At 47.3% G+C, this 12,344-nt stretch overlaps 1 protein-coding gene across 3 annotated transcripts in view; it reads right to left on the reverse strand.

Moving 5' to 3' along the window:
- LAT2 (linker for activation of T cells family member 2) overlaps nucleotides 1-10,683 on the reverse strand; it is a 37,548-nt gene extending 26,865 nt beyond the window's left edge. For 2 of the 3 annotated variants that reach the window (XM_034752662.1, XM_034752660.1), the window contains exons 1-2: nucleotides 10,631-10,683; nucleotides 1,877-1,983 (exon numbers count right to left, since the gene is read on the reverse strand). In XM_034752662.1, the coding sequence (XP_034608553.1) occupies nucleotides 1,877-1,983; nucleotides 10,631-10,639 (116 nt within the window). In that variant the 5' untranslated portion in view covers nucleotides 10,640-10,683. Of the gene's footprint in view, nucleotides 1-1,876; nucleotides 1,984-3,152; nucleotides 3,300-10,630 lie in introns of those variants that run through there. The other variant, XM_034752661.1, reaches the window with a different exon arrangement.
- Nucleotides 10,684-12,344: the final 1,661 nt, after the last annotated feature.

Below are 12,344 nucleotides of genomic sequence, written 5' to 3' on the forward strand. Positions count from 1 at the left end.
ACAATGGCCAGACAGGCGGATGCCACTAGCAGAAGAAAGATCAGTAATGCCAGACTTTGCTTTGAAACCATTGGCACCATGCTTAGCATAGAGCGCCTCCTGTCTGCGACCTCTTGGAATGATACTCTGGGCCAAATCAGTGCAACTTTATTAAACTGCTGCAAAACACAATCAAAGCATGGCCAAAACCCACCCGTGATTACCCTGTAGCAGGAGCCCACTCTGGCACTAATTACCAACATCTCCTAGTCAAACCAGCCTGGGGAGATCCTTTATGGCTCCGCACCACCACAAGACAATGGATGAAACACATCCCCGGAGAATCTCCATGGCCTCGGAGATGGATTTGCCCCATTGCGCACAGGTGCTGAACTGAGAGATGAAGCGGCAGAACAGAGATTCAGGTGGGAGATGTAATACTGAATGCAAGGGCTCTAGGCCACTTCGGAGATGCATGCTCCCTCCCCGCATTAGAAGGCAGATGATAATGAATCACAGAGTTGTAAAGGTCAGAGATGGCAAAGCTCTACTAGATCATCGAGTCCACAGCCCCTGCCAGAGGGGGAGTTGGCTAGGAAGGGAAAGTTTTAATCTCAGTGTAAACGTTGTTGCTGAGCTAAACTCCACTGACCAGCCACCACCAATGAAATGCCAGCCAGTCGGCGCTCTGCCTGATGTAGATCCTTTGCTGGAGGAGAACAGAGACAGAGTCAGGTCCAGCAGCCTGGCTGCTTGGGACTATTGAGCCGTATTGCTGCTGTGGTCGCATTCTTTTGCATAAGGCTCGCTCAGTGACAGAGCAGGGCAAGTACGCTTGGCAAGGCTCCCTTGATGTACTGCAGGACTGTGAGCCTGTCATCACGGGTCCCATGCACACACACAACGTTTCCATTTCAAAATAAGACTTCTTGAGTGTCTTGCTTTCCTAGTGAACCTGCCACAGCGAAGTGCTTTTGGATTTCTCCCCATCCCCAAGGCTTTGAACCTTTTCCTTCTACATCCTGCAGTCAGCTGCACTGACTGGGGTGGAGAGGGAACCCCGGACTCTCCTGCTGTCTCCCTCCATGTAAGAAGCCAGGGATTACAACCCCTTGATCAATGGTTCCTTGCCTCTGTTCCCACTGGCCCCAAGACAGCACAACTTCTGAAGGGGCTGTGCCACTAGGGACTGCCCCTACAATCACCCCTGAAAGCTTCCACAGCATGGATGAGTAAAAGTCGCAAGCCCACACGCAGGCTGTATTAACTTTCCATGGTTACGTTAGAATCTGGAGGGCTCCAGGCAAATCCCCACCATCCATCTTCCTCCCTTCTCCATTCCAGCTCTACAGAGTTCTAGCTCTGTGTAGGGGATTGCACTGGCTGAAGGGGGAAGAAGGGTGCAAGCCGCACAGGTGGGCACTGCCTGCAGGCACCAGCTTCCCGCCAGCCACCATTTTAGTAGCAGGAAAAGCAGTACTCGCTATGCACACGGCGGGGTCGGGGCAAGTGTATCAGAGGAGAATTGGCAGCAGGAGCTCATGCTGCACAGAGTGCAGGTGGCAGACAGTTAATGCCTAGATCTAGCCTTCCTGCACATGCCCAGGGGAGAAACGCGAGCCCAGGCACCTGCTTTGGGACATCAGGCTCAGCTTGATTCTGGCGAGGATTCTGGCGAGGATCATATCTGCAATACTGAATGGCAGCAAAACCTTTCTGCTCAGGCAAACCACCCATTACAGTTAAGTCCTGAGTAGGAGAGCAGGCACCATGCCCAGCCCACGCTGGGACTGCAGGGAGATATGTAGCTGTCTGGCATAGGCGAGCAGACTGAGCAATGCAGGATTTCCTCATGCTGAAGATGCCCCTGATTCAAGGCGGGGGGAGAAAGTCTTACCAGAACGCTGACACTTCATGCACATGCTCACAAGAGCCCCCAGCAGCATCAGTGAGGCCGCAGCCCAGAACAGCTCCACTTGGCTCATTGCTCCGATGCGGTCCGGCCTGAAACACACGCAGCAGAGGAGAAAAACATTAACCGAACCTGTCAGCGCTTGACAGCAGTGTCAGCCTCATGCATGTCTGTGGCTGGGAGGGTTTAAGCACAAACAAGACCTATTTCATGCCTGCTCTCAACAAGTCTTTCACACAAGAGCCAAATACTTCCCTCCCTTCACCCACAGAGCCAAAAGTGCTTTTCAAAGGAGATCTAAGTATCATCATTAAGTAAGTTGCTTTTTCTTATTCCCCTTTCCCTGATCTTTATGGTTAGATTGTGAGGTCCTCAGAGCAGGGGATCTCCTTAAGCATTTGGAAAGCATCTAGCACACAGTGGGTGCTACCTCAGGCCATTCAAAATAATCATCATCCCCATTTTACAGATGGGGAAACTGAGGCACATGATGGGCAAGTGACTGGCCCAAGATCACCCAGGAGGTCAGTGACAGAGCCAGGAAGAGAATCTGGGTTTCCTGACTCCCAAGGGAACTCCCAATCCACTAAGCCACACTGCCCCCGCCCCCATAATTTTATTAATTAAAAAACAACCAGGAGAGACAACGATGGAGGGCAGGTAGGGTTTCCTAGCAGGTGGGAAAGACCTACACATCAGGCCATCCAGTCCTTCCCCCTGTTAATGCAAGATTGCTCTCTGTGCTCTATTCTCCAATATTTTTTCTGCATTTAAATGGCTCAAACCATGGGGCCTCCACTGCTCCTCCACCCCCTTAGCAGAGCGCCTCGACAACAACAAATATTTCTCACTATTCCGCCTGGATTTTCTTTTGCTTGGATTTCAGCCGTAAAAACGTGAAGCGTTACACATCATTACCCGGGACTAGAGAAAACAGAAGGCTTGATTCTCCCCTGCCTTGACCTCTGTGAAGCGGGTGTAAAGTGCTACCAAATCAGAGTTCCCCACTCTCACCACTGGTTATCCTTTTACAGCCACTTTGCACAGGTGAAGGTTGGAAAAGACGCACCCAAGATGGCCCCATTACCACAGCATCCAAGCACTTCACGATCTTTACTGTATCCTCACAACCCTCTCTGTGGGGCAGGGCCGTGCTACTATCCCTGCTGTACAGATGGGGAACTGAGGCACAGAAAGATTAACGGAAGGCCTAACATCAGACAGGGGGGCTGTGGCAAAGAAGGAATTGAGCCCAAGTCACCTGGCTCCGTAAGCTAGGACTCTACCACTGGGCCATCCATGCTCTCATGGGAATCCCTGGGAACCAGGCCTTGGGTGAAGTTAAGGAAAGGACTGTCCAATACTTCAGGCCGATGGTCACCTGGAGACAATGATGCTTTCTCTCTGCCAGCAGCACCTGGATGTCAGAAAGAACAGTAGGAACTGCAGCAGGTGTGCAAGGATTACTAGTAACCTCTCCCCATTAGAGCAGAGTTTATCGGCAGACAGTCTGCATTCAGCACACAGGTCCTGGCAAAGCCATCTGACTTTCCAAGCATGTACACAATGACTTTAAGGCCAGCATGTCGTTACAGATGACAATATTAATCCATAGCAATTTGGAACCACTTAAATCCCTCTCAGCTCATCTAGGATTGGATTAAAGCTCCCTGAATTTCACTGACAGGTTCCACATCCCTCTCTGCACCTTGTCAGTTCTTTCTGCCTTCATAGAGAATGTTGTGATATTTACATGGGTACTGAAACGATTCTATGGCCGCAGTGTGTGGAAACCATTCCCGCCACATCTGCCTTCCGGGGTATGGACAGGCCCAGGGTTTTTGTACATCTGTCCTACGCACACGTATGCACAATGAAGGATAGCTTCCTGCAATCCCTTTTCCTAGGGCTGACAAGGTGGGTGAGGTAATACCTTTTATTGAACCAACTTCTGTTGGCGAGAGAGACAAGCTTTTTCCCTAGGGCTGCAAGTCATGGCTGGAGCCGGTGACTTTCTGGAAATTCTCCTAAGCAATACCCAAAGTTAGAGTAAAAACCAAGTCCGGGCTATAAACCCTTATTCCTCAGAGCATAAGGAAATCACTAGCTCCTCGTGCTTAGGAAGAAACTTCTCATTTCATAATCATAGCTCACGCTTAGAACTGGGAGGTGCTAAGCACTCCGGCCGCTCGTCAGCAAAGAACTGAAACACTCGCTTACTCTTATGTACATGAGTAGCCCAAGGGCAGTGGCCGGAGAGGATCCTGGACTAATTTGACCATTAGTCTGATGCCACATTGCAGTTCCTAGGCATTTGAATACTCTTCTGACATTCTGTATTTCTCTATCTGTATGCACTCAGACAGAGAGAGAAAAAAAAGTCCCTCAGTTTTCTCCATGAGTGGTCCAAAGTATTCCATGTTACAGACTGCAGCCGTTCAGGCAATAATGGTAGAGTTTTAATTTTTTTTTTTAAATAAAGGTTCTACGTGACCCACTTAAAATCTCTGCTCCCTGCAGTGGGCAGGGAGTTATTTAGGCTCAAAGGGCTGTGACTGTCCTTCGGCTAGGCCAGCATCTGCCCCCCCCAAGAAAGGAGTGGAGGTTGGGGTGTCTCAGGAACAGGATTTTAAATTAGTAACTGCACTAGCTGGCTGTAAGAGGAACTGCAGGAGGAGAGTGCTCCCACCACAGAACCAGTGCAAACACTGTTGTCCTTGCAGCATATCATCTTCTCCTTCCACGGGAAGCCATAGCCCAGTGTCTCTTCTTGAGGTTTGTGCAGGAAACAAGCCTTGTGAGGAAACAGCTACTGTGAGCAATCAACTGCACTCTGCCAAAGCCCTGAGGACTCCCCCTTCTTTATACCCCCAGCCACAGCCGCCCCACCGTCATTGTATTCAATTCCCTTCATTTGTGTGTGCATCCATGTAATTTCTAGATTATTCCTCTCTCTGTTTTACGGACTGCCATTGGCCACCCCAGAGGCGGCTGCATTGCTGCGGCGCTACGGGTACTTAGCCTGTGAAGTGCTTCAGGATGCGAGTTACTATAGCAGCATAAAATGTGATTATCAATGAGGCCTGCAGAATACAATGAAACTTTTAGGTCCTGGTCCTACTGATTCAAAGCGGGGAAACCTCCCCTTGGCATGAAGTGCTGCAGGGTCAAGCCCTTGGTCTAAAGGTATTTTTGGTATTTAGCAAGGTTACAAAGGGGGCAAAATTGATCCCCAGACAGGCTATTGCTGTCAAAACTCAATGATTCCACCACAACAAAATGTTGAGAAGAGCTTTTTCTTACAAGACACCCTCCCCGAATCCCTGAAATTTCCCACTTTTGCAGTGTCAGAAACTGTTTGTGGACATAAAATCCTCCTGGAAAGCCGAGTCCCAAAAGTCCAGCGACACTACATTCTGTTATAATTCAATCCAAGCCCAGATAGAGGCAATTTGCACTCCCGAAATAGGGGTGGAATTGGTCTAAAAACTAATGAAACACCCCAAATCAGAAAAAAAAAAGTCCCCAGCCCAGATAAATGCATTATAAAAGCCCACTGGATTGCCTGCAGCATGACCAGTTTCATGACTGTGCAAGGATGGAAGGGTAGTCTGAGTCTTGGAATCTCCATGTCAAGCAGACATCACATGAGCTGCTGGGCATGTGATCGTGAGGGAGCAAGTGCGTACGATGACTGTCAGTCTGTCTGTAGTGCCTTGGCCCCAGAGTGGAGAGATGCTGAAACACACAAGCCTCTCTCTTTAAAGATCTAATGGAAGAAGTTAACAAAAGGATTTACGACCCGGCAGAGCGAGGCCAGTAACATTTGCTGTGTTTGAAGAAAATAAACCAACAGGATGTCTTTTTGAAAGGCTGAACTCTTCCTTCTCCGGCTGTCTTTGGGAAACGGGTGAGGAGAATCAACATGCTCAAGCAGCCACGTTTTTATCGGGGTTTCCAACACACCACAGTTCAGAGGATTTCAGAGCAGAGAGGGTTCTGGGGTGGGGTCATTTAGAAGATGAGGGCCATCTTCAAAATTCGAGTGTGGATAGAAAACAGGATTCCCTATAGTTTGGGGACGACTCAACTACTTCTCTAGGAGTAGCACTCAGGCTGGGTCTACACTACCCGCCTGAATCGGCAGGTAGAAATCGACCTCTCAGGGATCGATTTATCGCGTCCCAATGGGACGCGACAATCGATCCCTGAATCGATGCTCTTACTCCACCAGCGGAGGTGGGAGTAAGCGCCGTCGACGGGAAGCCGCAGAGGTCAATTTTGCCGCCGTCCCTACAGCGGGGTAAGTCGGCTGCGATACGTCGAATTCAGCTACGCTATTCGCGTAGCTGAATTTGCGTATCTTAAATCGACCCCCTCCCCCCGTAGTGTAGATGTAGCCTCAGAGAGAGCTCTGCACGCTTGGCCCATTTTAAAGTTTCTCAAGCTTCTCTTTGATCTGTCACATGTCCTCACACAAACCAGGAGACCCCTGTAAGAGTTAGGTAGCTGGAACCATTAATAGTCACTGTGTTCTAATGCTTAGATTTAAACATTGTAAGAGGCTGAAGAAGAGCAAGAAACCATCTGTGAATCACAGACTGCATGATAGTTTCTGGAAGAATGTCTTCCCATACATGCTTATTCCATTCCGAACAGCAAGTAGTAGGGTGGATACACTACTAGTAGTTTCCATTCCATATCACCCCTGTGAGGATGAAGCATACTTTCCAGAGCAGGGCACCTACCTACAGCAGCCTGGGGACTCTCCTTTTTCAAATACAGGGTGTTCTGCCCAAACAACGATGCTCATTTTAACGGAGATGAAATAGGGAAGTTTTCAAGTGTCCTTCAGTCTATACCAGCTAGGTCCTGTGATCTGGGCTGCTCTGGTTAAAGGCGTCTCAGCAGTTGGACGTTACGACCTGATCCTATAGTTAGGTCCAAGCGGAGAACTGTGAAATCATTCGGGTTTCCAACCCTCCAGGATTGTCCTGGAGTCTCCAGGAAGTAAAGATTAATCTTTAATTAAAGATTGTGTCATGTGATGAAAATTCCAGGAATACGTTCAACCAAAATTGGCAACCCTAGAAATCATTATAGTGAAGCCAGCAGGGCTCTGTGAAGGCATCATCTTGGTCCTGATGGCAAGATAAGGGCTGAAATTGATACCCGAGGGAGTTTATAAATCTCATCTATAAAATACAGGCTTCTGCGTGAGAGGCTGGTGTAAGTAGAGGGTCATGCACGCCCTTCCCCACCCCCACACACACCACCATTTTAGATTATGGTTATGAAAGCCACTTGCATAACCCGCACTGCTTTTAAATCAAAAGTGAAGAATTAAGATGGTTTGGTGATTTGCTGGAGTAAAAAATCAAATGGTTGGCTGATTGAAAAGCTTCCCTCCAGGAATTATAGCACGCATACTAAGGCGACGTCTAACACGAGGGGCACTTTATTGGTACAGGAGTTCCGGTATCCTACCACGGCAAAGAGCTCCTTGTGTGGATGCAACTAGGCCAGCAGAACCGTGCTTTGTACTGATATAGTAAAATCACCCCTCCCCCTGCGAGAAATACACTGCACTAGTAAAAGCACTGTTTTGATGGTGTAACTGTCTATGCCTGGGACTTCTGCCAGCACCGCTCTGTTGGTCGCAGATCCCCCTGACTGACAGTCATGCTAAATCCTTGCTAAACAGATGCAGTACTCACCCCAACTCAGTAGCTTCTAATAGTTCCAGAGAAAGACCTTTCGCTTTTGCCCTTATCTATGCTAGCTATTTCCCCAGAAATTCAAACTGATTTTAAAAACTGTCAAAGCCCTAGGATAGGCCAGGCTCCAGCGACTGCAACTGTTTTTATAACCCGTTTATAGTTAAGCCTTCAAAACCAGTTACAGAAAGCGATGGGGCTGCCAGAACTTTGTCCACACCAGTTCCAATCAGTTTGAGTTTGGGGAAAGTCTCAGCAGCAAAGATAAGGCCTTCGTGTGTATTTGTGCAGCACCCGACACAACGGGGCCCCGATCCTGACTGACACCTCTGGGCACTACTGACACAAACAGCAACACTGTCAAGGAAAACAGACTAAATTCAGCTCAAGCTCCCAAATGGAAACCAAGTTGCAGCCACTTAAACTAGAACTGCATTTTGCTCACGTGTTTTCCAGATAGCCCTGGACAGATGTTCAAGTAGACACAACATTTGTATTTTGTGCCAAGAGAGGAGTGGATGCATGTTAGCTGTCTATGGAACAATCAAGATAAATAGTCCCTTCCAACTCTCCATTTTTATGATTCTATAAACATTTGAATTGGTAAATTATTACTTTCACACAGACTTTTATCTAACTGATTCTGATGGATTGCATGACAATCATGCGATTTGCTGTTTTGTTTGGTGTTTTTAAGTAGGCAACCACACACACACCCCAATCCACCCAAGCTACCTCCTCCTGGAAAAAGAATTGCCTGAATCTACACGTATTTCAAAGGGTATAAATAAATAAATAACCTGCTCCTGACACATTGCGTTCCATTTGGGTGTATGTTACATATGCCCACTGTAGTTGTCTCTCTCTCTCTCTGTCTATATGTAATCAATTCAGGTTAAACACAAGAGTTTAGTGCTTATATGGCCCTTTATATCCATACACCTTAGCTCAACCTTCAAAGTTTATTTTGCACAAAAGCCTGAAATTGTAAACTTTGTAGAAATATACATCAAAACATCCTGCCTCCATTCATATGACGCTTTGTGTCCTCAATGGAGCAGACAAAGGTATAAACAAGATCCAATGGCTGAAAAGTGAAGCTAGACAAAAAGGAAAAAGGGGGCAACTTTGTAACAGTGAGGTAATTATTTACTGTCGCAATTTACCGAGGGTTGTGACGAATTCTCTATCACTGGACATTTTAAAATCAAGATGGGATGTTTTTCTAAAAAATATGCTCTAGTGCAAGCAGGAATTAATCTAGGAAGTCCTAGGGCCTGTGTAATACAGGAGGTCAAAGTAGATTATCACAATGATCCCTTCTAGTTTTACATTCTGTTAATCTTATGTTTTCAGCATCAGGATTGAATTCAGAGCTAGGCAAAACAAAGAGGAGACAATGGTTCTTCATCTCAGACTTACAATGTCCAGGCCACAATCCTGCAATGTGCAGGTGAATCCTGGGATCATCACGATGCCCATGAAAGTCAATGGGGAACCATCCTCTGCCCACTTAGATCCCATGGCAGGATCAGGGCTAAGGGGCCTGATCCTGAAAACACCTGATTGCTGAGGAGTGTTTGCTGCTGTTTAGCCCCACTGAAGTTGGTGGGAGTAAGCACTGGTAGTAAGTGTTTGCAAAGTGGTTTCAAAGAATTAGAACAATTTCCCCAAAAGGAACCCAGCACTGTATGTTAAATACATATTGTGGATGTCAGAGTCGTGGAATGGTTCAAGCAAGAATAAAATGACATAGCAAAGGAGAGAGCTAGAGCAAATGCAGAAGCTTCATAGAAAGAGTTAAGGAAGGAATCAGATAGCAGGTGAAATAAAACAGAATGATAAAGAGCCTCCAGTTATGAACTAGTTAATCCCTTAGCATCTTGTAAAGTGCTTTGACAGCCTCAGAAGATGCTAAAGAAAAGTCTATCACCTTCTGCATTGGAGATTGCACACTTACATAAGAAAATATCTGATAACTACCCATTACTTGTGAAGACACAAGCAACGCTGAAGCCATGCTGAATGGTTAGTCATCACCACAGCTCCTGGGAGGGACTCGCTATTCAGAATGGCAATATAAGCATGTATATGGAATAAAATACTTCTATTAACTTTTCTGAGACAGAGAATGTGTCACAAAATTCTCTAATTATCCCAGATGTTGCTAAGCCCCCTGGGGCATAGCTCAATGAACCTAGATCTCAAGAACACTTTACACCTGTCCTGATCTTAAGAACAACTTGGCATGAAGAGGGTTTTATTTTTTTCTAACCAGAACTGGTAGATATTTCAAGGCATCTGTATGTGGGAAAATTCAAACACACACAAGCCATGAAACAGGAGGAAACCCCAGAAAGTGTATTTACAGCTCAGACTTTTCATAGGGCTGGACTTCTGGAGGGAAAACATGGCAGACAGCTGGAGCCCTGAAGTCGGGAGTCGTACGCAGAAAGCTACGGTCCAATTGCTGGAGAGAGCAGCTAGATAAGCCTGGCATATAACTTATACACAGGAACCCGCAAAACCGAGGGCTCACTGCAGATTTCATATTATAAAGGTGTAATATAAAGGGCAGAATAAAAATAATCAGCCAGGATCAATCAGCAGGAACATAGGGAGGGGTTGTGAAGCCACTTTTACAGTCTGACCCAAACGCACTGGAAGGAGCCGGTAGGAGTCTAATGGCCTTTGGAGCAGGCACTTCGTGTGAGTAAAATGCTGCTGGGGAAAAATAGATTTTGGTACCTTCTTCGCATGGTGGGGCCCATCAGCTAATTTATGTACATTCCACCGGCACCCCCACCACAAAGAGCCACACACAACAGAAGGACAGGAGCCTAGCCGCAGTTCTTCTTGACAGGGATAAGTCAAAGCTCCAAGCGCCCTCCCAAAATCATTGCTGAATTAGGGCCTGATCCAAAACTCATTGAAGTCAATGGGAAGACTCCCACCGACTCCAGTGGACTTCGGAGCAGGCTTTACCCACTCCCAGCCAAACCCCCTTCCCTACCCATCTCACCTGTAGCATCAGCCAGTTCTTTGCAGCTTCCCCATTCTCCCCTCACGGAAGCACCCAGCAATACTGGAACAGGTTCCTCATGGGGACTGTAAGCAGGTCTCTGGTTTCCTGTCACCATCTGAATCACTAAACCCGACATCCGTTCTGTGCTGGACAACCCCCTTTGGCTGATGAAGAAATCAACACACCATTTGACACACACTCGTCTCAGCTGGCTCTCACTCAAACACTTCATTTTGTGTTCGTTGGGCGGGGGGAAGGGACTCAACAAACCACACTAAATACACCTATTGCCAGAGCTTGTTTCTACACTGAAATAGTGCTGCAAAAATTGTCTTTTGCCCCTAAACAAATCAGTGCCGGCAAGTTATTTCTCCTTGGTCAGCAAGTCAGTGCCAGGAATTAACAGCTGCACAATTCATTACAATTGATATTATTCATATTACAAATCGCACTTAGAAGCCCCAGTTGAGTTCAGGGCCCCAGCCTGCTAGTTGCCGTTTACACACATAGGAAGAGAAAGTCCTTGCCTCAGAGCCACCAGTCTAAACAGATGAGACAAAGGGCTTGGCTACACTTGCGAGTTACAGCGCAATAAAGGAGCCCCAGGCACACTAGCTCACTCCCCGTCCACACTGGCAAGGCACGTAGAGCGCTCTGACTCTGCGGCTACAGCGCTGCTGGTTTCCACCTCGACGAGAGGAATAACGTTCGCTGCGCCTTGGCTACAACACTCGGGCGTCAGTGTGAACGAGGTGTTGCGTTACTGCGCTCTGATCGGCCTCCGGAAACATCCCATAATCCCCTTAAGTCAAGTGGCCACTCTTGTCATTGTTTTGAACTTCTGTAGGAATGCGGAAATGCCCCTTCAAAGCTCCGTTTCTGACAGCCGGAATGCAAGCCGTTACTGGGAATACTGTGTGTCAGAGAGAGAGAGAGAGGTGGGGAGGAGGGTGGGTCTGCTGCTGTCTAAACTTACAAGACAGCATGCTGACATGCTCTCAGCCCCCCAAAAACCCACTCTCTCTCCTCCCACATACACACAACATGCTCCCTGTCACGCTCCACCCCCCCCCCCCATTTGAAAAGCACATTGCAGTCACTTGCATGCTGGGATAGCTGCCCATAATGCACCGCTCCTAATGCCGCTGCAAATGCCGCAAATGTGGCCACGCCTGTGTGCTTGAAGCTGTCAGTGTGGCCAGACTGCAGCGCTTTCCCTACTGCGCTCTACGAAGGCGGGTTTAACTCAAAGCGTTCTACATCTGCAAGTGTAACCATGCCCAAAGAGAGCACTGCCATCCCCATTTTACATATGGGTATACAGAGGCCCAGAACAATTAAGTGACCCAAGACCCAAGTTGCAGTTCAGTGCCTTAACCACGTCCCTCCTTTCCAGCTTCGGCAGCGCTTTCCAGCTTGGAAGCCTGCAATTAGATCACGGTCATAGTTTATTCCATTGAACTTTTCTACAATGCTTGAAGAATTTTTTTTTTTTTTTGAAGATAGAATTTCTGCTTAATGGCAATGGGGAAGGACTTATGAACCCTCCCGGCAGGGTTACTGGCTCAGAATTTTTCCATGTTTTCATGTTTCAGGGCCCCACACACTAAACATACACCCATCCACACACATTTAAGAAATACAATTAATAAGAAATCTATTGGATATACCATGTTGTAAAGCACCTTCCATTGATGTACAATATCTCCCA

The sequence above is a fragment of the Trachemys scripta genome, chromosome 18 (genome assembly GCF_013100865.1).
Source record: "Trachemys scripta elegans isolate TJP31775 chromosome 18, CAS_Tse_1.0, whole genome shotgun sequence".
In the NCBI taxonomy this organism is placed as follows: Eukaryota; Metazoa; Chordata; order Testudines; family Emydidae; genus Trachemys; species Trachemys scripta.